Consider the following 27,380-nt stretch of genomic DNA (forward strand, 5'->3'; position numbering starts at 1 on the left):
GAGAAATTACTTATTGATATTAAATTACTTATATCTTCAGATATCATTGAGAGTTTAATCTCTTATGTCACGTTAGAGATAAGCAATGCTAGCTAGCTTTACCATAAGCAAGTTAAGCTGTCCCTCGTATTTTCTTCTGGCCACTACTTTTTAATGATTTGAAAGCAACTTGATCTGAGCGATAGTGGTAAAATCCCAATTGCTGAGTTAGTGAGCACTAATACTTTTCATTTATTAGTTGGCCTTCTTCTAAAATGATAAAGATGGAAAGTTGCGAGTTGCCTGGTCCAGTGCCAGACGCTCTATGTTTACGTTAATTAGACAGCGGAGACTAATAATTGAAGGCATTACAATCTGCCACAAATAATACATATGAAAGGAACATATATAATAATTTTGTATTTCACATGGCATTCTTCTTCCAAATTATGAACCTTGACTATTCTCTATCTAGTTTTTCAAGAGCATATATCAGGTTGCCTGTTTCCTGGTCACCCACCATTTGTTCTGTAGCATATGACAAACTCCACTAGCACAATTTTCATTCGTTAACAACTTATAACAATCCATAAAATCAAAGGCAATCTTACTTTTCAAGGGATAAGAGAACTAAAATGGTCATGCAATGATGCAATATTAATAAAGAAAGAAGGGCTGAAACGGACATTTCTCTAACTTTTGTGGGTGACATCTCAGTATGTGAATAAAGCATATGTTATCTTATAGTGCTCTGATTTACTCAAGCATTTCCATTGCTACTTAAACAGAGACATTCTTGCTAAAATATTAATTGCCGTCAGCCTTTGGATGAGGACAATACGAACCGAGTGTATAGACATCATATTATTAATTACAAAGAGCTGAGGTATATCCTGCATTTCTATTTAACGTTGTAACGAGTGATTTGATATCTCATCTGACCAACAAGAGTTTGATTATGTCCATTTGATATGCAGTATTTGCTGGTTCAACTGATCATTTAAGAGTTCTGAATGAGGTTTAATATTTTTTAAGTTCTGGAATCATCTCTTAAAAGTTTTTATACGAATAAATCTTTTGAGTGAGTGTGTTTACATTAATTTTTTAGGTGAATCTTCTTTTTTTCCCCTTTAAGAAAGATAAAGTGTTACTTTGATATTATCACAATGTTTTTAATTTGACACGTATAAGAAAGATAACATTTAAAATGTATTTAAAGTAGTTAATCTTATAAGTAATTTGAATCAAAATAGTTCAATTTTCACTATAAAAAGATAGGAAAAGGAGGAGTAAATGAAAAAAAAAAAGAAATTTATGATTCATTTTTTCTGCTTTGGTGTTTTTACATTATGTCTATTAGATAAGATAATTCTTCTCATGTAATCATTGTTGTTAAAATCTCGATTTATCACTATGATTTTATATTTTTATGATTTTTTTCATCAAAATAATTTTACTAATATTCCAAACTCTTTTACGTTTTTATCATTTTTTGCGATTTTTTTACATTACGATTTTACGTTTTATGATTTTTTAATCTCTTTCTAATTTTACTTAAGATCTCAATTTTAACAACATTGCATGTAATATTAGAAAATAATTTCCTTTTTACATTTTATATCGTCGTTTCCACACTTAAGCGATTCAGCCAAAAACAAAAAACAATTTACCCACTTGCATCTAGGAAAGGAATTGAGTACTCTCTTAGATTTTCTTAAACAAATATGCTAAAATGGATAGCTAAAATTTTTAGTAAATAGAACTTATTTTATTTATGGAATAATAATTTCTTTTCTTGAAGGAGAAGTTAGTTCCTCCCAATAGACACAAATTGATATAAACCTCACCATATATATATATATATGAGTTTTATGTTTGTTACGTTACATGATGTAACATTATTTTCCTATACACACAATTTTATGTGGGTTCCATCTTTTGATTTTTCTCTCTCCTCTCAAATGTATAGGTAAGTTTGTTATCTTACATCATGTAACATAACAAACATAAATTCCTATATATATATATATATATATAAACCTACCACACCATAAAAAAAAGTTTTTCTCTCTCCTTAGAGATACATTTTCCTTGATTTATAACATTCAATCGGATGTAGAAGCTTTTCCTTAATATGAGCATCTTCCACGGCCGACTATTTTCAAATATATAATCAAATCAATCATTATAATTATAATGAAATTATTATTATTTAGAATTTTTTTTTTATTATTGATATGTTCATTATACAAATAAATGAGTAGACTTAATTGCTGGTCCCCACCGGTTCCTTTCAATAATTTCCTCAATAGAAAAGCAAAATAAATAAGGAACCAGTGGGAACAAATAGTATACTTTTGTTAAATTGTGGGGTCAAACAAGCCATTCACAGAATATATAGGGAATTGCGATTAATGTCCTCTCTTTGTTTCGTGTCTCCTTTTCCTTAAAATGTTTTATAAACATGCAAAATAAAAATAATACTTTGGGTTTATATAAAGGAAAAAGGAAAAAAAAAAAAGGGAAGGAGTAGTGGAAGCATCCTCCTAAACAGAGAAAACAATTTAATATGAAACTGAAACAAAGAATGAGAGTCATTGGACCAATTTTTATGCTTTTCATAAAGAAGACTCAAGTCTTGCGGATCCTTTTTTGGCTGTCTTCCCGTGACTCGTGAGCTGCCTTTTTTTGACATTTCTGATTAATAAGTATCTTCAGGTGACGCGTTAACTTAAGGAGACATTTGATTTTTTTTTTAATGAATATGTTTGTATTTATATCATTAAAATGTTATATTCTTTTTATTGGATCTTTGTTTTAAAATATTTTCAAAAAAATCAAAGGGTATATCAAATGCGATCCCTCTCGTATCTAACAAATTCGATTAGTCGTTATACTTTCAACAGATCAACTTCAAAACCATAGATACTAGCTTAGGAATGTCAAGAGAAAGGTACTAAGTTTTCAAGTGCCAAATGCTAACCCAAAAGTTATGGCCATAGAGAGAAGCTGAACGACTAGAAGAACACCCTATTCAATAATTGGCCAGTGACTCTTTGCGATGATCCCCTCCACGAAAGGTAAATAAAAATAGGCAAATATATTTCAGCAACACATAGAAACAGCGGCAGAGCAAGTGCCTTCACATCAGCTAATTTAAAAAAATGGTTCATGTTTTTTTTCAAAAATTATGGTACAGCTTTAATATTAGTTGAATTTTTAAAAATAATATAACCTTGACACTGTCTGAATTTTTCTTTTGGCTTCGCATGCGGATCCTAGCTTTTTTTGTTTGTTTAAATACATGCGGATCTTGATGTAAATATATTTATTGCAAAAAATCTCATTTATTATTACCGCAAAAGTGAAAAACCTGTAAAAATACAGATTTTGATGTAAATATATTTGTTGCAAAAAATTTTATTTATAATTAGCGCATAAGTGAAAAACCCGTAAAAATACCGATTTCCTTATAGTACAAAAAAAAAAATACCGGTTTCCTTTCCCATCTATAGTTGATACAAATGTTACTTCATCCCATCGAAACCCTTATCATTAGGATCATTAGTAGCGTGAACAAATAACTGTTTCGTTAATTGCATATCTCAGGCTGACAGTCGAATCGACATTTTTTGGGTCAGTAAGGATGAATATATAAAGCCCATTCCAATATAAAGTATGCTATACAAGGCCCGAGTCTTGCAATGCCTATGAACTGTGAAGGGCCTAATCCAATGAAGCATACCGCATTAACGAAAAGAAAAGAAAGACTCTTTTTTGTATCGTAGAGTCGTAGTACTAGTCCCTACTAGAAAAAGATGGGGATCACTCGTCAGAAGTGATAGAAGTTAGAACAGTTATTTAATATTTGTTATTCAATTCTAAAATTCATTATTTTTGTTTAGTTTTATCACGTTATTTTTTAAATATTAATTATTTATACTTTCAAAATATTTCATTTTGATTTTTTACGTTCTGTAACTTTGCCGTTAAATCTCAACTGTTAATTTATTTTAAAAAAATCTACATAAATTTTTTTCTTAAAGTTCTAACTATTTCCATTTTATATAGTAAATTAAAGTATATCATTTTATGTTTAATAGTTTAATTTATTTTTCTTAAAAAAATTACATGCTATATTATTAAATATTTTAATTAATTATGGAGTTAACTTTTTCCTACTAGAGGAGATAAAATAATTTTTCACAACTTCAAAACGATATTATTTTGAGGTTGAGAAAAAAAAATACAGAATATTTTAATAAAATTCATTATATAAAAAAGAAGTAAATTTTTTGAATACCCGATATTTACTTTTCTTACCAAACCCAAAATAACATATATATTTTCTTTTGTTTATTGGATTTAATGTTTTTCCATAGTTATTGATTATGATAAATCAAAATGATGTTGTTTTAACGTTAAAATATTTATAATTTTCTTTATTTTGAGATTAATTTTTATTACTATAATTTTTTTTCTCAAATTTATATTTTTTTTCTCAAATTTAAATTTATTTTGGTAACAAAATTGTTATTTTTAGTTCACGATAAACAGTGAATCCATAACAAGTAAGTGAGAAACTTTTTTGTCTCTTCTTGGGTTGTGAATTGTGATCACATCCATTTTCCAGCGTTACGAAGCGACATATTTTGGCGTCAAATTAAAGAATATAAAAATATTCGTTGTATAAATAAAAATGAAATAAAAAACTATTTAGGACACTTCTGTATCCATCTGACGATCCAATTCCGCTCTGTGCTGTCCATATTGACACCACTAACTCAAGACAGAGAACAACGCTCTCACAGCACACAAATCCAAAGATAAAATATGCCAAACATAAAACTTGGACGAAGAAAAGTTAGTAACATATTCCCTTAATAATAATACGTGATAGGATATTCTGACACATAAATAATGTTACGCACAATGTTACGATCACATCTTAACTTTTGATTTCCGTCAATCACGATTATCATTTTTCAAATCAAACTCATTAATTAATTATTAATTCACAATAAATGATAACCGTTGATTGACGGAAATCAACGGTTACGATGTGATCGTAATATTGTGCGTAACATTATTTGTGTCGCAATATTCTATCTCTAATAATATATATTTTAAAAAGTTATATTTATCTTACTTTACATTAAATAATTATATTTTCTAGACTTAAAAAGATAGGTGAGTTTTATTTTTATTTTTTATTATTTATAAATTTCAATTATAATTTTATTACTACAGTATAAGATAATTATTTTTCTTTCTTTTTTAAAAGAAAGAAGAGGAAAAACTGGAAGAAATAAACAAACGATGGCGGCGGAATCGGGGAGTTCGAACTTCGATCTTCCCGAGGATGTCGTGCAAGTGCTACCGTCAGATCCCTTCGAGCAGCTCGACGTGGCCCGCAAGATCACCTCCATTGCGCTATCGACACGTGTCAACGCACTCGAATCAGAGTCATCTGCGCTTCGCGCCAGGATCGCCGAGAAGGATAAGCTCATCGCCGAGCTTCAATCTCAGATGGAGTCCCTCGACGCCTCCCTCTCCGAAATCGCCGACAAGCTCGTCCGTACCGAACAAGATAAGGTCCGAACCAACCCCTGAACCGGGTTCAATTTGCCAGAACCAAGTTTCACTCCATCTCTCTCACTTTTTTTTTTTTAATTTTTTTTTTTTTGTGTGTGCTTGAAATTATAGGCGAGCTTGCTCAAGGAGAATGCCTCGCTTTCCAATATTGTCAGAAAGCTCAATCGAGATGTTTCCAAGGTGCGTTTGATTTCACTCGGTTTTATTATGAGAACTGAATTTAGTTATAAACCATTTTTTTGTAGGCTCAAAATTTTTGGCTTGGATTAACTTGCTTTGGTAACTTAATTTAAGTTAGTTACCTATAATTTTTTTAATAAAAAAAAGTATGAAAATGATAGTAAAATAAGAAATTGACAATGATATTATTATAGTAGAGTGATTTGAGTAAAATTTTGGATGGAATGGAGCAGGGTTGTTAAGTTGAATAGTTATGGTATTGTGGTCTTACTTTATGGAATGTGGGTGATTGTTGGACTTATGAGCTCTTCCTGTAAATACATGCAGTTAGAGGTTTTCAGAAGGACTCTTATGCAATCACTTCAGGAGGAAGATGATAATTCTGTAAGTTACTATTTTTGTTATTTAATGCTGCTGTCAGTATTGCTTAGCTTTTTAGTTTGGGTTTGATGAAGAGAGTTTGGTATTCTGTGCATGAGTTTCATGGAATAATTTTGACTTTTTCAATGGGTTCATATCTTACTGAATTATACTTATTGTCATGTATGAATTGTTTATGATAGCACTAGCTAATGCTCTTTGTTTCAAGGGTATTTCCTTATGTAACTTGGGGCTTTTACCGGTGTTTGGCGTAGGGAGGAGCTCCGGACATTGTTGCAAAAATAGAGAGTCAATCAAGTTTGACTTCCACGTCACAGTTTGGAGGTACTTACAACATTTTATTTTTGTTTATTCTTGGTGCTCCTATGTAAATTGCTTTTACGCCCTTTGCTTAATTTATTTTATTCATGTAAAGTGCTCTGGGTTTAACTTTTATTTTTTAGTTTAGAATCATCGGAAATGAAGCAACATCAAATTTTCACAACCTCATTTCCTTACCATCAGGACTCTATAAAGGAATTGGTATGCACTTCAGAAAACTGCCTGCTGAAGACTTTGGAATATCGTTTAAGACATAGGAGTTGTATATGTCTTTCTCTCTTTGTACGTTATAATGTCATGTTGCGAAAGAAAACAAGAGGATCCAAATATGTCCTCCTCTCGCCTTTCCAACATATAACTATAAAGAGTGAAAATAGCTTAATTATTTACGTAAAATCTTTGATCTATTAGTCTAATTCTGCCATTAATGTTGGCCGAGAATCCCAAGCATAAGCTGTAAGTAAAACAATTTAACTATTTTAACGAATCTGACATCAACGAGTTGCTTGAATTTGATGGAGAGGGAACTGATTAAAACAATTTAGTTTCTGTTTGGGAGAGGGAGAGAGAGAGAGAGAGAGAGGGCTATAGGGAGATGAATGTCGGGAAACCTTTCTACTTTTAGTAAGCTTTCCCCTCCATAGCCCTCATTTCCTGCTTTTGCAAAGAGACCCTTAAAGTTGAGGTCCTTCAGCTGTATTTTTCTCATTTTATTGCAGATAATGATGCTTCATTGCCGCCCTCTATATCTTCTTCAATGCAAACCTATATTCCTGATATAGGAAATTCTTTTGCTGAGGATCATGAATATGAAGGTATGTAGTATAATTTATGAGGGAATGGGTTTGGATTACCAAAGAAGATAGAATGGTGTCTCATTGTTTTGATATTGCTGAAAAATGAACAACTATAATTTTGCATGTGTATCCTGACCTTTCTTTCATTTCTTTTCTTATTTCCAACATTGCAGCCATAAGACCCAGAGTACCACATAATCTCCTCTTAGCATCCCAAAATACCACCCCTCGGATTACTCCCCCGGGTTCCCCTCCTAGTCTGTCTGCATCAGTATCTCCAAGGCGACATTCAATTTCCTTTTCAACCTCAAGAGGCATGTATGATGATAGGTCTTCAATGTTTTCCTCGATGCCCTTAAGTCACGGTATATCAAGCTCTGATCCTGGAACAGGATCACAAACTGGTGAGTTATTCCAACTTTGCTGCCCTTGCATTTGTTCAAAAAGATTGTATCTTGAATTGTTTTTATTAGGTCACTCTGTAGTGGATTATTTTCATGGATCTTGTATGCATATGAAGAAATAGATGCTCAATTGATATTTCCAACATTGCAGCCATTTAAGAATGTTTTCATTGGGTCACGAGTTTTTCTCTCATTTTACTTTTTCTTACTAGGTGTCATAGGACGAACACGGGTGGATGGGAAGGAGTTCTTTCGCCAAGTCAGGTGAGGGCCCTTTTCTTTGAACTTTGAAGGTTAGGGAACCTAGTTCAGAAACTTGAAGTTCTTCTGAACAATGGCAACATATGTAGATTTAATTTGAGCACGTAAACATTTGTCCACGTGCATGCTGAAGTTTCCATAATTTAGAAGGACGTCTTCAGGATAGGTGGTTTCGCTATGCACCCACCAGTTGTGAAAAGTAATTTTCACCTATCAACCAATTTGCAAATTTACGTAATGGATCCTTGTTTAGCTCCTCAAATCAAAATAATTTCATCTTTTGCTTACAATTACAAAATATTTGAATTAGCCATGCTACTGTGAAACGGCTCATCATTTTGTCAAATTAAATCCGATTATGTCATTATCGTTTAACAGCACTTGAATCTGGTAGCACAAATGTTAACTTTTGCGCTTAATAGTGGGGTCCTCTATTTTTATCTCCTGTTTGTTGTTAGGAATCGTTTGTCTTACGACCAGTTTGGTGCATTCTTGGCAAATGTTAAGGAACTGAATTCCCATAAACAAACAAGAGAGGTAATTCCTCGTGCTCCTGTCTCTTTTCCTCTCTCATGCTTCCCGTGATCCTCTCCCATCCCTCCTCCCCTTTTCAGCTAATTGACACCTTTATCTGTGTGTGTAAAATTGCAGGAGACGCTACAAAAAGCGGATGAAATTTTTGGGACTGAAAACAAGGACTTGTACGATATATTTGAGGGATTGATTACTCGCAATGTCCATTGACATTGTGCCTAAGGAAAGTTTTATTTCGAGTTTGTAATAACGGATACTTTCCTCTCCTTATAGCAACTCCTTTTTTCCCCACTGTATATTACATGTAATTATGTGATAGAACAATTTTTTGAACATGAAAGCTTGTAAATTGGAATTGACGAATGGCATTTCTGGGTAGGACAGCAGGGTTGCCGTTGGTTTCCTTGTAGTAGTGAGGGGATGCATACTCTATTATTTTGTTCATCCAATGCTATGCATTGGGTAATATGTCTTTCTTCTGGAAAATTATATTTGTACTTATTTTATCTTGCCAAATTGCTCATGGACATTCATGCAAGTAATTTTGATATAAACTCCCCACCCCCTTTTTTTCAATGCTCTAGCTAAGTTCTTAGAATCGTTAGGCGGTCAAGGGAGCCCACGCACAGAAGATCACTATTAATGGGCTATGTGTCAATTTACCACAAGAAAGTTCGGTGTTTTAACCCAAATCATTAAGCCATTAAGTTTTTAAGTTCTCTATTTATATTTTCCTTACTTTAAGAATCTATGAAGAGTTTATGAAAATGAATTTTATTATACAAAGGTGGAACTTAGGTATTGGCTCGCTGTCCCTTGAAAATCTCGTTTGAGTGCTGGTGTATGCATTAGTTTTCTTTCTCATAACTCGTATACATATAAAATGACTGATTGAGAAATTGAGTTAGATGTAAAGTAATTAATAAAATTTGACAAATACCCATTTCATTGAAAATTGATATACATAGATCTAATCGTTGCCGCTTTAACTAACCAGTCATAATATTTCTCAATGAAATTATTTCTTCCATATTAATTTGTTTTTCACACTCCACTTACTTGAGGTAATTCACCTTAGCGATTGTAGGGTCATTTTCACTTAATTTCTTCAATTCTAATGTTTTTTTGTCGCTTTACAACTACTTTTAAATTTAAGGAATATAGTTTTTCAGGTTATATCATGCAATATATAAAAAAATAATGAGATTTACTTATTTTCTTTCTCTCTCTTCTACTTGATGGGTCTGATTCACTTTTTTATGCATTACTTGAGATAAATTATTTCATGTAATATGAAAAATTATATTCATTTAAATTTAATTTTTATTATTTAGTCGCTCTGAGGCTTCAAATTTTTGCCCACAAAATGTAAAACTAGACTTCGGCTGACAAAAGTTGGCAGCATGAGGAACACAAACCTAGATGGAATTGGAAGCTAAGAACGTGAAAATGAAGAAAGGAACATCAAATTCTAAATTTGATCTAATGGTGAAAAATTGATAATAAGGGTAATAAACTTAAATTAATAGTAAAATGGTGAAAAAAATGATATTAAAGACCTATTTGGTGTGATGTATAAGGCCTGATAATATATGCTTATACTACATTATGATATTTTTAGTTGTTTAATGTGACAATTGTATAATATAAGCTTATATAGTAAAATTTCTTAATATATTAAAATGATATATAACTTAATCAGGCTTAAAGGGATGAGATTAGGCTTAACAAGAGGTTGATATATTAACATCGTTGACCAGCGCAATTCTAATTTTTCAATATATTATTTTTTAAAATATTGGATATTTTTATTTTTAAAAAAATTAATATATTTTTTGAAACACTAATCAATAGATTTTATAAAAAAATAATATCATATGACATTTGGAAGAATTCTATAGATTCTTTATGACATTTGGAAGAATTATATAAATTCTTTATTAAAAGGTATTTTTGTCAAAAGTATTTATTTTTATCTTATCTAATATTATACAATGTATTATCAAACAATGGAAGATATTATCTTATACAATACCATATCAAATGCGGAATATTATTAGAATTTAATCAGGTCTTATACAATCAGATATTATACTATCAAGTCTTATATTATCAAATATTACATTAAACATAGCCCAAGGGTAAACTTATATTAACAGCGAGTATAACCTGTTCTTTTCTTCAACTAAAAAGTTAAATGAAAAAACTGATTTTTTTTTATTTTTTTTAGAATAAAATAATAACATTTTCCCCTTAATATTTCACTTGAAAAATATCAATGTCCAAAGGAAGATAAAAAGAACATATAAATCAAAGTGGAGATTAAGTGAATTCCAAAAAGAAAAAAGAGAGAGTTGAGATTAAGTCCTCTGGTCTGGTCCCACACAAAAAGAGAGTTGATTTGGGAAGAAAATAGAAAGAGGAATAAAGTAAGAAAGAGGAGAGAGAAAGCATTCTCCGGGAAAATTCAAGAGCGAATCCGAAACGGAAATGAGGAGGGTTTGTTTTTTGCTATTCCTGCTACTGATTTCCCAATCCTATGAAGTCTGCGGCTCCTACGCGGGTTCTGCTAGTTCCATCATCAACCCTTCTAAGGTCAAACAGATTTCCTGGAAGCCAAGGTCTCTTTTGCTACTCTTCGATCTTTCGCATTGCTTTCTCTGTTCGCTTCAATTTCGATTTCGATTCCGATTTCGCAATTAAGTTTATGAAACTCAAATCCATATGTGCAGAGCTTTCGTTTATGAAGGTTTCCTCACGGACTTGGAATGCGATCACTTGATCTCTATAGTGAGTAAATATCTCTATGCGAAATCCTTAACTCTGTTGCTGTCAATTTTTCTGTTATCCATGTTTCGGTTGTTAATTTAGGCGAAATCAGAGCTGAAGAGATCTGCCGTAGCGGATAATCTCTCTGGAGATAGCAAGCTAAGTGAAGTTCGAACAAGCTCTGGGATGTTCATTTCCAAGAACAAGGTTCCCTTCTTTCTCTGTTAGCTCTGCCTCTGTTTGTTTGATGTAATGAATTTTTCATTATTTATTTTTTCTTGAATTTTTTGTTCATATTTATTTATAGGATCCTATTATTGCTGGTATTGAGGACAAGATTTCATCATGGACCTTTCTTCCTAAAGGTACGCTATATTGTTGTGTCCTTGTAAAATTTTTTGGACTTATATTTTTATTTCCGGCTACTCCAGATTTGTTTTTGTCAATGCTGAATATTTGGTTTGTATTATTACTTGCTTGTTGATGGGTCTACAGTAATTATACTTGTGTTTCGGTATCACCAATTTATTTGCTTTCTAGTTCCATAATGTTTGATTTTTCGTGAAAATGAGTGGCAATGCTTGTTTCTTATTGTCAAAATATGAAAAGAAATTTCTAGCTTTTCTGTGGTTATCCGTCATCACTTGCTGTTTTTGTAACTGCTTTCCTTGGCTTTAAGTGGAAGTCCATTAATAAAGGGCTGTAAAAGATAAAAAGTAGATTGCTCTATACCAATCAAGTAATCGTGACCTGACTATGTTCAGGTTTTCATGTGAATGAGAAAGCTAGTAATATTTACTGAGCAGGTGAAAACTGGCAAAGTTAATAATATTAATTCTGTTTGAATTTAATTGAGAAAAATTAGAATAGATGATCTACATCTATAAGTGATGCATTAGTCGAGGATCAAAAGTGTTTTGGAATCAGTAGTATCTCTGTGCAAATTATCTCCATACGTTAAATAATTATGTAACTTGCATAGCTAGGGACTGCAGAAGAGAATGAACTGTATCTGTATGATCAGTTAAGTGATGAAAATGGTCCGGATTCTTTTCCTTCCCCTGTCCTATATATATGTAGATAGATAGATAGATGTGAACAAGCAGTCAAGGACTAATCAGTTTCCTTGTAATATTTTATGATTGAATTTCAGAAAATGGGGAAGACATACAAGTATTGAGATATGAGCATGGGCAGAAATATGACCCGCATTATGATTACTTCGCTGATAAAGTTAATATAGCTCGGGGTGGACACCGGGTTGCAACTGTTCTCATGTATCTCACTGATGTGACCAGAGGTGGTGAAACAGTGTTCCCTGATGCAGAGGTTTGTATAGTAAATTAGTGTTTGGTGCACTTCTTTCCTCAGAATTTAAAATGTATTATTGGAAAATCATTGCAGTTATAGTTTGTCAAAATTTATTTTTCTTGATTGAGTGGTCTTAGTGTCTAGCTGGGTTCATTTAGTACAGTTTTCTTGTGCCAATTGAATCTGTCAGAATGAATAATTCTATTTTTCAGTGTGCCGGAATTTCTTGCCTGGGATCGTAATCTGTATATGAATTTTTCTCATATTTTGACTAGATGGTAATATTTTATTTGAAACTGAGCAGAAAATTTGGAGGTAGAAGTTTGTGAGTTTGACTGGGGGACCCCTTGGCTGGATACTCGGACAGGCAGTATATATTGTGTCTGTACTTGTAGAAGATACATGTTATGCTATAGCTATTCGTTTTTTGTGCTTGGAGTGGTGGAGGGGTTGTAGTTTTTTTCTTCATATGATATCAAAGGGTGGATCTGGACTGTTTTAGTTTTATAGAGGAAATTGTTTCAACCTTTCATTACCAATAGCTAATTGTGATAGCTTCTGAATTGTCATTCTGCTTACAGGAATCTCCACGTCGCAGAGGTTCTGAAACAAGTAATGATCTCTCTGAGTGTGCCAAAAAAGGAATAGCAGGTGGGCAACTTGATAAGTGTCTACTTTTATGGGTTTTCCTCTTATATTTCATGTGACATTGTCTGCCCGTCAACTCATGCTAAGTAATTGTTTTTCTCTTCATACCTGGGTGCATAGTGAAACCGCGTAGAGGGGACGCACTTCTTTTCTTCAGTCTTCACACAAATACTACCCCAGACACTAGCAGTCTCCATGCAGGATGCCCAGTAATCGAAGGTGAGAAATGGTCAGCAACAAAGTGGATTCATGTAGACTCATTCGATAAGACGGTGGGAGCTGGAGGGGACTGCTCTGATCAGCATGAAAGCTGTGAGAGATGGGCTTCCCTTGGAGAATGCACTAACAATCCTGAGTATATGGTTGGATCTTCAGACCTACCCGGGTATTGTAGAAGGAGTTGCAAGGCATGTTAAAAATTTTAGTAACTGCTTTCCAGATTCTACATGGTATTTCTACCTGTGTTTCAAATTTCAATTGGTTCTTGATTTGTTCTCTTTTTTCCTGGATTGTAAAGTAATTCTACATCATTATAGTGGTTAGCTTTTCAGATAGTGCTGTTATGCGGGATTCAGCATTTTTATTCATTGGTTATTTCGTATTTATAAAACAACGAAAATTATTATTAGTGTGATTTTTATGACAAATAAAAATTATTTGTAATTACAATTTTAATATTTTTCAAGGTAAATTATAGTATAGAATTCACTTGAGTGTGGAATCAAATAAGAGTAGTCATTTTTCAACACGAAACTATTTATAAAGACCAATCAACGGTCTTCATCCTTAGTATTATTTTCGTGGGAAAAAAAGTCGTTACGTTAAGCATTTTTCAGTCAATAAATCAAAATGAAATCATATCTATTTATGCAACTTTTTTTTACTTTTAGAGTAATTTTTTTTTCAGGTTTCAAAAAAAAGTATAATTGTTATTATTTTATTAACTTTTAATAGTAATGTAGTTCTTTAGTTATAAAAAATAATATTTTTGATGTATTTAATTATATAAATTAATATTAAAATAGTTATTTTTATACATCTATTAAAGTAGTTCTTTAACTGTGAAAAAATTATACCAATTTAGTTCTTAAACTTTACAATTTATATGAAAAAAAGGATTGTAATACTTTTTATGAATGATGAATTAAATAACGTATTTAAAAAAAAATTAAAATGATGATATTTATATTTTTAAAAGACGGAAAAAGAATCCATACTTAATTTTAGAAGTGGTAGAGAATTTGCATTTTTATTTTTTTGGTATCCAGAGAATTTGCATTTATGTCATTGCTTTGCATCAAAACTTTAATTTACTTCCTAGAAAGGAATCATACCAAAGAGTATGAGAAGCCCTCTCAAAAGATGCTATATTAATAGTTTTAGATGTTATCAGTAATTTTAGTTAAAATTATTATTTTTTATTGGATATTTAAATTATTATTTTTTCACTTTTTTCTACCATAATATTTATTTCTCTTATCATAAAAAACAATAGTTTTGATTCAAATCACAATAAAAGAACAAACACTAAATCCCTTAAATAAATATTTCTTATATTACATGAAAATTTTTTGCATAACACAACACACGAAAAATTGACGAGCCTCACTTTTTTTTTAAGCTCTTCTCCTTAATGAATTTCATCCACTATTTTATGTATTGCATGAGACAATGCAACATAAAAATATATTCTCCTATTTATTAAGGTGATAATATTATATTATAAATCTAAAATATTTTTATTCATAGAAGGTTTATTAATATTTTTATAGGAGATAAAATTATCTCTAACACGTTAATATAAGTGGTGTATGGAGCCTATGTGAAATTTTGTGAAGAGAAGAGAGAAAAAAATATAAGTTTTATATATTTTTATGTGTGCAGAAAATAATTTTATCTATAAACATAAAATTTAAATCTATTTTTATAACGGGAAAATAAATCTTGTAATAACATGACAAATGAATAGTTATTATATTAAAAAGAAAACAAATTATATAATATTAAAAAAAATAAGAGAATACATTATTTTATAAATTTATCTTATCTTTTTTAAGATAACAACTAATAAAAAATGTATTTTCTTATAAATATTGTATGGACAGGAATGATGAATAAAGAAGAGTAGAAAGTGCTGGAGTCGCACGAAAGCACCAAAGTAGAGCACAAATCTAGAGAAGAATAAAAGAGGTGTTGGACTCTCAGATACAGATAGAAAACAGATACACAAAAAGTTTTTCAAAAAAAAAAGAATAACAACAAAAAAACCTTGGATTGAGCAATAATTCCTCAATATCTGAGATTGAAGGCACAAATTATACTGGGCCACTGCTTGTGTTGGGTTGGGTGACCACTGAACAGAGGGCAAAAGGCAAAGAGAGAGCATGGAGGTGAGTCAGATGCAGAGACAGTGGTTGGATTACATCAAATCCTTATTCATGGAGGTAAAAGCAAACAAACAGTATTTCCAATACATTTACGTTTATGGGGTAGGGTTGCTTTTGTTTGCAGTTAGATCTTTTGGGGTGTTTTCATTTGTTGATTTTGTGGATCTTGATTTTCTTACTATGAGAAAAGGGCTTCCTGGATGGTCAATTTCTACAACTTCAGCAGCTACAAGATGAGAACAACCCAGAATTTGTGTTTGAAGTGGCGTCTCTCTTCTTTGAAGATTCTGAGAGGCTTCTCAATGATCTTACCTTTGCTCTGTGAGTTTGCTATGATCTCATCCTTCCCCTTCTCTTTCATCATTTAGAATGTTGTTTACTGGGCAAGGTTTAGTGGTAATTAGTGGCTTCGGAAAATTCTTTGGATTTTTCATGTGCAGAGATCAGAAAAGTATTGACTTCAAAAAAGTTGATGCTCATGTTCACCAGTTGAAGGGTAGCAGCTCTAGGTATGACTTTTCATTTATCCCAACCAAAAATGTAAAAAAAAACCCTCAGAATCGGAACAAATGGAACTAGTTGTGTACTTGTTGGTTCCTAAAGAACTCGAGTTACATATCATAAGACTCAACAAACCAATCAAGTTTGGATATTGACCTTAATTAGGAGAAACCAAAAGGCCAGTACCAATTCGTTTTCAGTTAAAATATGGTTATCTTTCCTTGATTTGCTGAGATAATTTTATGCCTGGTCCACAGCATAGGCGCACAGAGGGTAAAAAATTCTTGCATTGCTTTTCGCAACTTCTGTGAGGAACAGAACATAGACGCGTAAGTTATTTATCTTTTCACAACTTTTATTTTGAAACTTTTAGACTATTGAAGAGTAGAGAGTACTAAAGGTCGAATAACAAAGCCATTTGGGCATAGCTATGCTGGTAGAAGAGGAATGGAGGTATTTTTCATACTCTGGCCATTGAAAAATTTATAATTGCTGCAGGTGCCTTAGATGTCTGCAACAAGTTAAGCAAGAGTACTGCCATGTCAAGAATAAGCTTGAAACATTGCTCAGGGTAACGAGGAAAAAAACTCTAGTTGAAGAATATTCTGTTTCATTCTAGATTTGTAATTTATATTCATGTTGTGTATATATTTGTTGCAGCTTGAGCAACAGATTGTGGCATCCGGTGGGTCAGTTCCTATGATGGAACTTAGTTTCTAAGGAAGTGGATTTGTAGAGAAGCTTATTAGAGTGCTTTTTTTGTGACCCTCTTCTTCTTCGTTGAAGATTCTCTTTTATCTTGTTGCTCACGAATGTACGATTTTCATGAAAAGAGAAATCAGAAAGTTTCCATCAAGTGTACCTTTTTAATAAAAAGCATAATTTGTGATCTCTTGCATGCTTCAATGAAGGTTGACAAGAACTTCTCTTTCTCTTTGAAAAACCTCTTTTTTCCTCTTTATCTCGAGAGACAAACTTTGGTGCGAGAATAGCACCAGATACTCTTTTAAAACCAGGATCACAAATACGTTTCCCTTTGGGGAAAGAAAAAGTCGTCATTCAATCTCCATAAACTGATATAGACAAGTTAAATTTTGGTGGGGACTAATTCCATCGCCGTTGATTCGGTTGAGGTATCGAATTATTGGGTCACTAATTAAATTATATGACCAGTGATTATATATAAATTTATAATTTATATTAAAAAAATTATAAATATACTCAAATAGTTAAAAAAAATAATATAAATTTTAAATATTTTATTATAAAAATAATAAGTTATATATTATTGTCCAATAAAGGATCAACAAACAAACATATAATGTTTATGATATTGATGTTTCAGGTTCAATAAATGACATATTTAACTATAAGGGGGTGTTTAGTTGAGGAGAAATTTTATAAATAATAGAGAAATGTTATTTGACAGGGAAATGAGGGAGAAGTGAGTTTGGTGGGAAAATGTAAAAAAAAGTTGTTTGGTTAAAAAAAATTATACCGGAAAAATTAGGTAACATTTATAAAATCTATGTTTAGCTGTAGGTAAAATATAGATGAGAAAAAAAGTTGTTATTACAAAAATAACCCTATTTTAAAATTTGAAATGAATCAAGATGCTACCCTTTACCCATAAAAATTGCTATTACGATAATATCTTAGCACTTTAGGAGGGTATTTTCGGTTGCTTTACTTTTTCATTTTACAATTTAGCCGGCTCTCCTCGGAAAATCACCTCCAACTTCTCTTTTTAAACCGTGCAAATGGCTAGCTTTCTAAGTCAAACGAGGAAATGCTATGCAAATGGCATAGATAGACAACTTTTATGAATCTCCCTATCCAACAAGGACATTGTGTTTTGCTAAGTTGATTTGTCTAAGAAAATTTCAAGATCTCCTCAACTAAACAACACCTAAATTAAATTAAAATTTTCTGCATAGTACATAATTGAGATAATAGTAACGTTGTAGGTACATAATTTATGTAAGTTAATAAGCAACAAATCACTTAAATATATAAATTATAAAAAAAATTAAATTTTTTTTTTATATAAATTAACCGGGTTGAGTCATCAATTTTCGCAAAAATCAACTGGATGAGTCCGGATCACACTAAATCTAATACTTGGCCGATTGGTTCGGTTTTCACAACATTCGTTGGTACATTTAAAAAATTCCGCTTTAACTGATGTAGACCAGCTAAACCGTTTCGACTGTTTTGTTGGGGTTAGACGGTTAATAATATTGTTAGTACAAGGTATTCTGTAGGATTATGAGAAATTTAATTTTTTTAAATTTTTAATTTTTAAATATTATTTAAAACTGAATATTTTTATCATATTTTTAAAAATTGAGATTTCCGAATGAAAAAAAAAAATTCCTCTTTCAAAGTCACTTTAATATTTTCCACTATAAAACTGAATGTTTTTATCGTTTAACTGGCGTTCATTGATTAAAGGAATACACTGGTTAAAGATTATGGAAACATAAAGTCACTTTATTTTGAAATAAAAAGCTGGGTAGGGTTGGCAAGTTATTCTTTTAAATTGGCGTGCAAGATAAGGGGAATCTGGACAAGATATGATTCTTCAGCAGTCAAATGAATATCAGGCGGCGTGTTATACTGATACGCAATGAAGAAAATCTATATATATATAATATAAAAAAAAGTACCCATGATAATTGTGCCGTACCTGTCTGCTCTTTCAGTTATGGCAGCACACATGATTTTTTTTAATGTGAAAATTATTGAATGAAAAAAATTTTTGTATGATTTTTTTTAATATTTTCAGAAATTCAATAATATTATAGTTATTTAAATAATTTTAGTTATAAGCATCCTAGCGCGCCATAATGATATTAAGGGCTCGTTTGGTATATAGTATATAATAAAATCTGATAGTATAAGACCTGATTGTATAAGACCTAATTGAATTTTAATACTATCCAGCGTTTGATACAATATTGTATAAAATAATATATTGTATAAGATAATATTATCTAATATTTGGTAATGCACTGTATAATACTATATAGAATAAAAATATCCTTAAATAAAGAATTTATATAATTCTTCAAAAAATATCATATGATATTAATTTTTATAAAAATTTATTGATCAGCGTGTCCAAAATATAATTAATTTTTATAAAAAAAATTCAATATTTTAAAAATTAATTTTTCAATATATTAATTTTTATTTTAATAGATTAATATTAAAATAATATATTAATTTTTTAGAATTACATTGGTCAACGATGTTAATACATCAATCTCTTATCAGGTCTTATCCCTCACCCTTAGGGCGGATTAAGTTATATATCGTTTTGATGTATTAAGAGATTATGTTATATAAGCTTATACTATACGATGGTCACACCAAACAATTGAAAATGTCATAACGTATAGTATAAACTTATACTATCATTCCTTATACATCACACCAAACAGGCCCTAAGGGCATATTTGATGCATAGTATAAAATTAAATCTAATAGTATAAGATTTGATTGTATAAGATCTGATTAAATTTTAATATTATCCAGTGTTTGGTATGGTATTATATAAGATAATATCCTCCAATCATGGTAGTTAAAATCCCGATTTAAATATGCGATTTTACGATTTTACAATTTTTTTTAATCAAAACGATTTCATCAAAATTCCAAATGCTTTTACGATTTCTTGTACGTTAGGGTTTTACGTTTTACGATTTTTAGTCATCCTTCCGATTTTGGGTAGAATCTCGATTTTAACTACTATACTTTTAATATTTTAAAAATTAATATATTAAAAAAAATTATTTTAATATATTAATATTGAAATGATATATTAGTTCTTGAGAATTGTACTTATAAGTAATATTAATACACCAACCCCTTATCAGACATAATCCCACCCCCTAGGCCTGATTAAGTTATACATCATTTTGTTTGATGTAGCAAAAGGTTCTGTTGTATAAGCTTATACTATACGATGGTCACACTAAACAACTGAAAATGTCATAACGTATAATATAAGGTTATACTATCAAACCTTATACATCACAAAAACATGCCCAAATTCAGCAACACAACAGGCGCACAAATCGGAAGAGAAGCATGGGAGAGGGATAAAAAAGAGAGTTTGTATTATAAATTAGAGTAGAACAAAAGGCATAGTTATGGCTGAGGCTTGTGTTACAACATATCGAAACTTCAATTAAATATGTTTGTAAACTTCCTTATCCCTTTCTCATTGCGTTTAGATTTCCTGGGCACAGTTCATTTCACACCGAACCAATGGATTAATTATGCTTCAAATCTTTACGTACTAATTTTGAAAGGGAAAAATGTTTGTACCTTTAAATGACATAATTTATATTATTTTACTATCACAAAGAGGTGAGACCCACATCTTTATATATTTTTATCCACACTCTCTCCTTCTTTATCTATCTCTTTTTCTCACTTAAATTGACACAATTCTATATACTTTAAAATAATACACACTTTTGTTATAAAAAAAAAAAAAAAATACACACTTTTTCCATTTTGAAATAAGTCTCAACTACATGAGATAGAGAAAGTTATAGTAGTTATTTCACAATTGGCTTATGGTAGAGATCAAACATCCAAAAGATTGAAAAAAATTCTGGGGGTACTTACTTTTTTTTTTTTTTTTTGGCTCAAACTTAAATACGGAAAGTAGGTGTAACCGTTATTGTTGTAGAAAGTAGATTGAATTATAACATGCGAAAACCGTGAACTTACACCTGATCTAAATGAGTGGAATAACAAAATATATCCCGATATTTAACTTTTTTTTTTTTTTTTTTTTGCCGTTGGAATTTAGATGCAACTGCAAGATGGTGGGCAAGTTTGGCTTCAGATTGAGGTCAATCTTTCACTTGCGTTTTGTTTTAGGTATGCTATCCTATTTTCTTGAAGCAGGTAAGGAGGAGGGGGAAAAGGCACTATGTCATTCCAGATATCAAACGTGAAAGTCAATCCTGAAGAATCTCAGCCGCACAACTGAAATACAGTATATAAAATAACAAAAGACGGTTTATTGTAAGGCAGAGAATAATCATAAACAAGTGCCCTCTATATTTTATTAGAAGGATGACTCCATTGTCGACTTTGTTCTTCAAAGCTGCCTACCTTAGCTGATTGGTCCTGATCACCAAGCTTGTTAGCATACAAATTATAATAAGCCTTGTCATCCACTTGGCTTAAAATTTTGACTAATTTTCCATGTTTCTCATCCACCACAATTTTTCCATTAGTGGATTCAACGCCATCAGCTAAGACTTTAATGGGTTTGACCTCAAACTTTGGATCAAGACTAGAAAGGCTATCAGCCAAGACAACTGCACCAAGAATTTCCCCTAAGAATGTGTCCTGCAAAAAACTAAGGGCTTTAACAGCAGAAACAATGTAGAGAGAAAACATAATGTAGTTCTACCAAATACAGTTTATTAAAACCGCTATGCTTCTAAAGGAGACATTCTGTTAAAATGATTCTAAAGTTGGTTCATTCTCCTTGTTGTCCAGTCACAAGCAGTACTATAAAGTTGAAGTTATGTGAAAGAGGACTGAGCTAGAAAAAAAAAAAATAGTTGTGGATAGAACTTATACCATATGCTGATATCTGTTGTGGATTTGCTTCAAACGGTATAGTCTAGACAGAAGACGCTTGGAAAACACAGCCTCCGGTGTCTTTGGTGTCCCATGCAACCAGCCTATGATAGTTGAAAACGAACTTACTCTGCGCTGGGCACTGAGTGGAATGAGTGTGATGTTAACTTTTGATTCAAACACTGTCTTGGCTGCTAAGGGATCCAGGAATATATTGAATTCTGCGTATTGGTTGTAAGGAACTGAAAAGACATTTCCTTTGTCATTGGCATTCCTGCTGATGTGTCCCCCCACTACATAAACCTCCTGCAACATTTTGGAATTGTTATTCAATGCATTCAGTACGCACATTTGAACTGTAATGTTAAATTCAGAGAATATTCAGTGTTTCCTTTTGGCTAAAAGTTAACTTCTATCATAATGACTAGATAAATTTTCTGGGATTTCTCTCAAGTCCACCTGCATAGCAGCTTATTGCTCTTGCAGATACACAACTATTTCAAAAAGATGATAACAAATATATACTATGACTTACCTGAATTCTAGAGCTTATGTTTTTCACCGCTACAACCTTTGCCAAATTAGTCAATGGTCCATTGGTTAATACTGTAATCTTAGACCCTGGTTTAGTTGATTGCAATATAGACTCCCAAACTTCCATAGCTAGTGGTTGTCTGAGTTCAGGGTGATCAGTATCCCGAGGAGCCCCGAATTTCACTGAGTTTTCTGCTGTATACCTGAAATAGTTCTGAATGTGTTAGTTCCTTGCAGAGAACAAACACTGCTAATTTTTAAAAGCGAGCAAACCAGTAAAAATCCCTATTACAAACGTTCCAAGGTTACATACTGCATGGTTAAAGACGAAATACAAGTAGTAAACTATTAGTGAAAAAGCTAAAAGAGTGAGTTTTTATAAATTGACAGATTATTAAATAAGATTACTCAAGAAAAATAATTCTTTCAACAGTTTTTTCTTTACAATATGCTTTATGTCACTTTCTTTACATAGGAATAGGTCCCCATGGCAGGGATTGAAATGATGTTACTTATACACCACAAAAGTAGTGGGAAATTAACAACACTCATATACAGGTGATAAGCCTTATCAGATTTTATGTACCAACATGGCATGGTGCATTTTCTATTTATCTAGCAATTCCAATTTTATTATAAAATAATCCTAGTCTAATTCATTTCTACATGACATATATTTCATTATTTCTTTGGTGGCAATAGCAGCTTCTATTCCGCATAGCCGACACGATTTCAATAATTTCTTATGGTAATGATGATAAGCAATACTAAGTCATGAAAGTAACTAAAATACACCTTCTTGGGCTGCGTGGTAGATCACGAGCAAGACCATAAAGAGTGTCAGAGTCCAGGAACCCTCCATTCCCGTGGGGAATGGCTTTAACATACTTGCATTCTCCAACAGCTGGGAATGTTGGATCTGACTGATTCATTGCAAAAACATCTCCTAGACCAACTGGGATATCATCACGACCCATCATGTGCAGTAAGTCATAGATGATATCTATAGTTGCAGGATTTGCCCATCCAGTTGGGCTCACAATGATTGCCTGAAGCCAAAGGCACAAGGAAACTAAATTAAAGGTGCTATGCTATGTCTCTATAAGTCAGTTGTTAAAAAAAAAAAAAAAAAAATCAACAGAATGAAACTTGGGTTTTTAACTATCAGGTAGCATGTAACATTAATGCTCTAATCAAAAGTAGAAAAGCTCAGCTTTAAGAGTAACTAAGCTCCTACTCCGTATTAGTCCAATAGCTAGTTAAAAGAGTTAAAGTTTGTGGGGATACTTGGGGGCTAACTCGCCTCAAAGAGGTAATTAGAATCGGTATAAAAAAAAACATAAAGAGTTTTTTATTTGGGAACCTTTCCCAATCTCGGTGCAATATTTGATTTAGGATTCGCTTTTTCTGCAGTCATTGCAGATAAGTTCTCTGCAGTAAATCTAATACGACGTCATTTTAGGGCAGAAATCATGGTGTTTTTGTAATTTTAATTTATTTCAGGGTTATTATAGTCTTTATAATTATAATTTTTTAATCTTTCAATCCCAAAACGACGTCATTTTGAGAGTAGATGCAGATAACTTATCTGCGGTAACTATAGAAATATTTTTCTATTTGATTTAATGTAGAACAAGCAATTCAAAGAAGCAATTAAAAATGAAAATTAGAATACCTTAAGGTTGATTACTTGATGAGGCACTTTTAGGAGGTAAAATAATGCCAGAAAATCTCCTGCACTCATGTCCATGTCAAACACAACTGGTTTCCCCAGTCTTTTATTATGAAAATCTGGCTTGTAAGTTACTTCTCTGTAGTAAGGAAACTGTGTAGTGAAGTTGAACCTCCCCGCATGTTGGGGTTGCTTTAGAACCTTTGACCCACCAAAAAACAAAAGTCAGATTCAGAATTTCAGATACATATATCATTTTAAGAATTCAATCAAAATCAGAGCACAAATAATTTAGTTATTAGTTTCTTTCTAGACGACTTGTCATGTAAGTGGGCGTTTTTCCTCACATGCCATATAAAACAATGTCATTGCTTAATCTTGAAGAAGTTTGAACAATAAACCCCAAAAAAGTGAACATACATTTAAGAAGCTTTTGAAATATTCTCTGTCAAGTGAACTCCCAACATCCCGATTAGGCTTTGCTTTTTGGGCAACAAGTACTCTCACTGAGTCTGGACCATGTACCTCTGCTGTGTAACCATCCTATAGAACATGTTGCGGCACATAACACATTAACATTTGCCATATGTATGTGTGTGTGTATGTGTGTGCATGCAACAAATTAAAGTTGCAATCTGAAAGGCAAAACAACTACCTGACATCTCCCTTTCCCATTCTTCACAAAGCAAAGCGGATCTCTAAGTCCTTGTTGAATATGACCACTATGCACCCCACCTTTTTCTAGATTGAACTTTGGAACTTTTACGTTATCAAAGAATGGATTGGAGCCATCAGATATCCCATAAGGTTTGTTTGAGGTAATTACAGTTATGTTCATATACTCCATTTCAGCAAATTCATTTTCCCCTTTATAGTCATTGGATTTACTCATAATTGAGACAGCCACACCAGCTGTGAAAGAGTCCCACATAAAATAACTCTGCTAACAATGAGTCATTGTGAATATTAGTTCCTTTCTAAGTCATCTATCAAAGTAGATGCTAAAAAACCAAAAATTATAGGCATGTTTGAAATCATCAAGAAATTACCGAATAGAATTCGTTGTCAAACCAAGTATCACGAGCCATTTTCAAGGATTTGAAACAGTATTGGGTCTCATAAGTGTCTTGACTCTTTTCAAATGCATTGAAGAATTCTTCATTGATGGGAATTGTGTTTGTTGCGTCAAGAGGAACAAGAGTGACAGGAATTCCAGAATGAATCACCTAAAAAACGAGATGTACTGTTTTGTCATGAACGTAGCTATTTATATATTTTTCTCTGATATAAACATTCATAAAACTTTTATTTATTATGACGTACATAAATCTGAACCACAATAAGATGATTGCAGTTGATATCATGGGTTAAGGTAAACAATAATGATTATTATTTATTTCAAATGAAATTGAAAAATATATTTTTTTCTTTAGACAATATAAATTAATGGAACATTAATAGGATTACTTAGGATTTACAATGTCTTATATATATATTTCATGAAATTTAAAAAATTAATTTCGTATAAAAGTAAATTAAAAATGACTCCGAAGAGAAAAATAAAAAATCTAGTGCAATGTCTTGTATATTACCTATGTAGCACCGATACCGACACGGGACACGACACGACATTCCGACACATTAATTCTAAAAAATGTTAGATTTCGACATGTTAAAACACGTTTTGATATTAAATAATATTTTTAATTTATGTAGTATATATTATATTTAATATTCTATAATTTAACAAAAAAAAAATGAAGTTAAACTTATAATACTCATCAATTTTATAAAGAAACATAAGATATCCCAAATATTTATATTAAACTCAATAAAATGGTAATTATAATCCAACGAATCTAATACTTGAAACTAAAAACGTAACACAACCTTTGAACTATTTTTTGAATTTCTACAACGCGTGTTAAAGCGTCGAAGAGTGTCAAACACAACACATCAAGATTTTTGAAGTGTGGTGCTTTCGTAATATATTACTACTACTTGTGCAACTTTGCGGAATGCAATGATTACTAACTAAGGCGTGTTAATAATTACTTTGGAGCAAGAACAGGTTTAATGACTGACCTGATATGCTGCAAAAGGGTCTCCAAATATATTGAACTCTGCAAAAGGGTTAGTGTTATAATCTGTGAACATATTGCCACGGTCACCACACTGCCGAGGCACGCAGGAAGAGGAAGCATTTTTGGGGCAACAACCAGTTGGGTTGCTTGACCTTACCCCACCACCCATGATATAAATATGCTCCACATTTTTCTTTAGGTGTGGGTTATTCATAAGGAAAATTGCAATGTTTGTATGTGCTCCAATCTCAAACACAGTTATGGGACCTGCGGATATTTTTTCAATCAGCACTTGCTGAGCAGTAGGTTGTCTCAGTGGAGTATATTTCCTTTTCCCCTAATTTCATGATGAAATCAGCAAGCAAATGAGTATAAAAAAATTAGGCTATAAACAATTAAAACAAATGAGTTAGTTAACATGCAAAATCACTTAGGGTGCATCTTATTCTACAACCAGCAATAATAATAAAAATACAAGATACATATATTATACCTGTGGAAGGAAAGCTTTTCTGATGCCATAGTTTGCATCGATATCTAAGCGCCCTCCAAGACCTAAAGGAATGGCACGCCTGTATCTGCAACCCCCTACTGTTGTCAACCCCTGATTCAATAAATTGACATATTACATGCAAATAATTAACAGGAACATAACTAAGTATTATAAATATTTTCTTTTTTCCTTTTTATTTGCTGTTATTTTCTTCACTACACTTACACAAACTATAAATGGCATGGTTGAGCAGACTCTTAACTATGTGGTCCACAATGCTCCATGTATTTATGGAAACTTAAAAGGTTCACCAAAACAACAATTACCTGTTCTATAATTGGAAGATATCCACCAACATTTGGGAGTATGGTACCATTTTGTAGTATTCCACCCTCACCTCCCACTCCAACAGCAATATCATCTCGCCCCATCATGTAAAGTATGTCATAAATTTGATTTACAGCATGACCGGCACTGGTCCAACCATTTGCATTGATGGTGATTGCCTGAAGATACAAGTGGAAAGACTTAAAAAACACCACAAAATTGAATCCATCACTAAATTAATAAAAACAAGTACGAGAAAATGGTGAGTGCTGCTTCATTTGCATTACCTCCAATTCAAATTCTGATCTGTTGAGCTTCAAAAGATAGAGCAGCGCAAAGAAATCATCAGTATCAACATCAGTATCCACAAGAATCCGATGAGGCCTACCCTCCACAGTACACAGAGTTGCTATAATCAACACTAGAGCTACCCTTGGCAACAACATTGTCCGCAGTTGAAGAATAACCCAGAAATCTCGTTTTCAAAGTTGTCTTGGAACAGAGCTTTGATCAACAAGCACTATTTACTATTATATCAGTCTCATTACTGTGAGAACAAAGAAGCAGCCACGCGCGTATATAAAAAAAA

General features: G+C 32.0%; 4 protein-coding genes across 6 annotated transcripts; 3 read left to right on the forward strand and 1 right to left on the reverse strand.

Annotated features, from left to right (window-relative positions):
* Positions 1 to 5,271: 5,271 nt before the first annotated feature.
* Positions 5,272 to 8,993, forward strand: LOC133310997 (uncharacterized protein At4g15545). Its single transcript, XM_061512000.1, has 9 exons — positions 5,272 to 5,574; positions 5,686 to 5,754; positions 6,082 to 6,138; positions 6,390 to 6,459; positions 7,176 to 7,271; positions 7,427 to 7,657; positions 7,870 to 7,921; positions 8,377 to 8,455; positions 8,570 to 8,993. The coding sequence occupies exons 1-9, from the start codon at positions 5,299 to 5,301 to the stop codon at positions 8,660 to 8,662; spliced, it is 1,023 nt and encodes a 340-aa protein (XP_061367984.1). The 5' UTR covers positions 5,272 to 5,298; the 3' UTR covers positions 8,663 to 8,993.
* A 1,853-nt stretch (positions 8,994 to 10,846) lies between these two features.
* LOC133310998 (probable prolyl 4-hydroxylase 4) lies at positions 10,847 to 13,791 on the forward strand. Of its 3 annotated transcripts, XM_061512003.1 has the most exons (8): positions 10,847 to 11,073; positions 11,185 to 11,242; positions 11,324 to 11,428; positions 11,529 to 11,586; positions 12,375 to 12,550; positions 12,972 to 12,987; positions 13,133 to 13,183; positions 13,301 to 13,791. In XM_061512003.1, the coding sequence occupies exons 1-8, from the start codon at positions 10,943 to 10,945 to the stop codon at positions 13,594 to 13,596; spliced, it is 891 nt and encodes a 296-aa protein (XP_061367987.1). In that variant the 5' UTR covers positions 10,847 to 10,942; the 3' UTR covers positions 13,597 to 13,791. The 3 variants fall into 3 exon arrangements, with proteins under 3 accessions (XP_061367987.1, XP_061367986.1, XP_061367985.1); XM_061512002.1 differs by lacking the exon at positions 12,972 to 12,987 and having other exon boundaries at positions 11,185 to 11,246; positions 11,334 to 11,428; positions 13,114 to 13,183; XM_061512001.1 differs by lacking the exon at positions 12,972 to 12,987 and having other exon boundaries at positions 13,114 to 13,183.
* Positions 13,792 to 15,312: 1,521 nt separating this feature from the next.
* On the forward strand, positions 15,313 to 16,959 carry LOC133310968 (histidine-containing phosphotransfer protein 1-like). The gene is made up of 6 exons (XM_061511967.1): positions 15,313 to 15,624; positions 15,758 to 15,888; positions 16,008 to 16,076; positions 16,326 to 16,397; positions 16,567 to 16,639; positions 16,729 to 16,959. Exons 1-6 carry the CDS (start codon positions 15,565 to 15,567, stop codon positions 16,786 to 16,788), a joined length of 465 nt encoding a protein of 154 aa, XP_061367951.1. The 5' UTR covers positions 15,313 to 15,564; the 3' UTR covers positions 16,789 to 16,959.
* Positions 16,960 to 21,147: 4,188 nt separating this feature from the next.
* Positions 21,148 to 27,237, reverse strand: LOC133310977 (nucleoside hydrolase 3-like). Its single transcript, XM_061511977.1, has 12 exons — positions 27,079 to 27,237; positions 26,791 to 26,970; positions 26,465 to 26,575; positions 25,973 to 26,308; positions 24,937 to 25,113; positions 24,543 to 24,827; positions 24,308 to 24,430; positions 23,891 to 24,088; positions 23,011 to 23,264; positions 22,217 to 22,418; positions 21,682 to 21,987; positions 21,148 to 21,444 (listed from the first exon to the last, which is right to left on the reverse strand). The coding sequence occupies exons 1-12, from the start codon at positions 27,235 to 27,237 to the stop codon at positions 21,148 to 21,150; spliced, it is 2,628 nt and encodes an 875-aa protein (XP_061367961.1).
* Between the last annotated feature and the right edge of the window lie 143 nt (positions 27,238 to 27,380).

Source organism: Gastrolobium bilobum, unplaced genomic scaffold (assembly GCF_033153095.1).
Source record: "Gastrolobium bilobum isolate Gb01-03AN ecotype WA unplaced genomic scaffold, APGP_CSIRO_Gbil_v1 utg7006, whole genome shotgun sequence".
In the NCBI taxonomy this organism is placed as follows: Eukaryota; Viridiplantae; Streptophyta; class Magnoliopsida; order Fabales; family Fabaceae; genus Gastrolobium; species Gastrolobium bilobum.

Coding starts and splice junctions, on each gene's coding strand:
- LOC133310997 (XM_061512000.1), top strand. CDS start 5,299: ATGGCGGCGGAATCGGGGAGTTCGAACTTCGATCTTCCCGAGGATGTC. Junction 5,755..6,081: donor TCAATCGAGATGTTTCCAAG/GTGCGTTTGATT, acceptor AAATACATGCAG/TTAGAGGTTTTCAGAAGGAC. Junction 6,460..7,175: donor TTCCACGTCACAGTTTGGAG/GTACTTACAACA, acceptor ATTTTATTGCAG/ATAATGATGCTTCATTGCCG.
- LOC133310968 (XM_061511967.1), top strand. CDS start 15,565: ATGGAGGTGAGTCAGATGCAGAGACAGTGGTTGGATTACATCAAATCC. Junction 15,889..16,007: donor AATGATCTTACCTTTGCTCT/GTGAGTTTGCTA, acceptor TTTCATGTGCAG/AGATCAGAAAAGTATTGACT. Junction 16,398..16,566: donor GAGGAACAGAACATAGACGC/GTAAGTTATTTA, acceptor TAATTGCTGCAG/GTGCCTTAGATGTCTGCAAC.
- LOC133310998 (XM_061512001.1), top strand. CDS start 10,943: ATGAGGAGGGTTTGTTTTTTGCTATTCCTGCTACTGATTTCCCAATCC. Junction 11,243..11,323: donor GCGATCACTTGATCTCTATA/GTGAGTAAATAT, acceptor TTGTTAATTTAG/GCGAAATCAGAGCTGAAGAG. Junction 12,551..13,113: donor CAGTGTTCCCTGATGCAGAG/GTTTGTATAGTA, acceptor TTCTGCTTACAG/GAATCTCCACGTCGCAGAGG.
- LOC133310977 (XM_061511977.1), bottom strand. CDS start 27,237: ATGTTGTTGCCAAGGGTAGCTCTAGTGTTGATTATAGCAACTCTGTGT. Junction 26,971..27,078: donor GATCAGAATTTGAATTGGAG/GTAATGCAAATG, acceptor TTGTATCTTCAG/GCAATCACCATCAATGCAAA. Junction 23,265..23,890: donor ATCAAGTAATCAACCTTAAG/GTATTCTAATTT, acceptor CTTTGGCTTCAG/GCAATCATTGTGAGCCCAAC.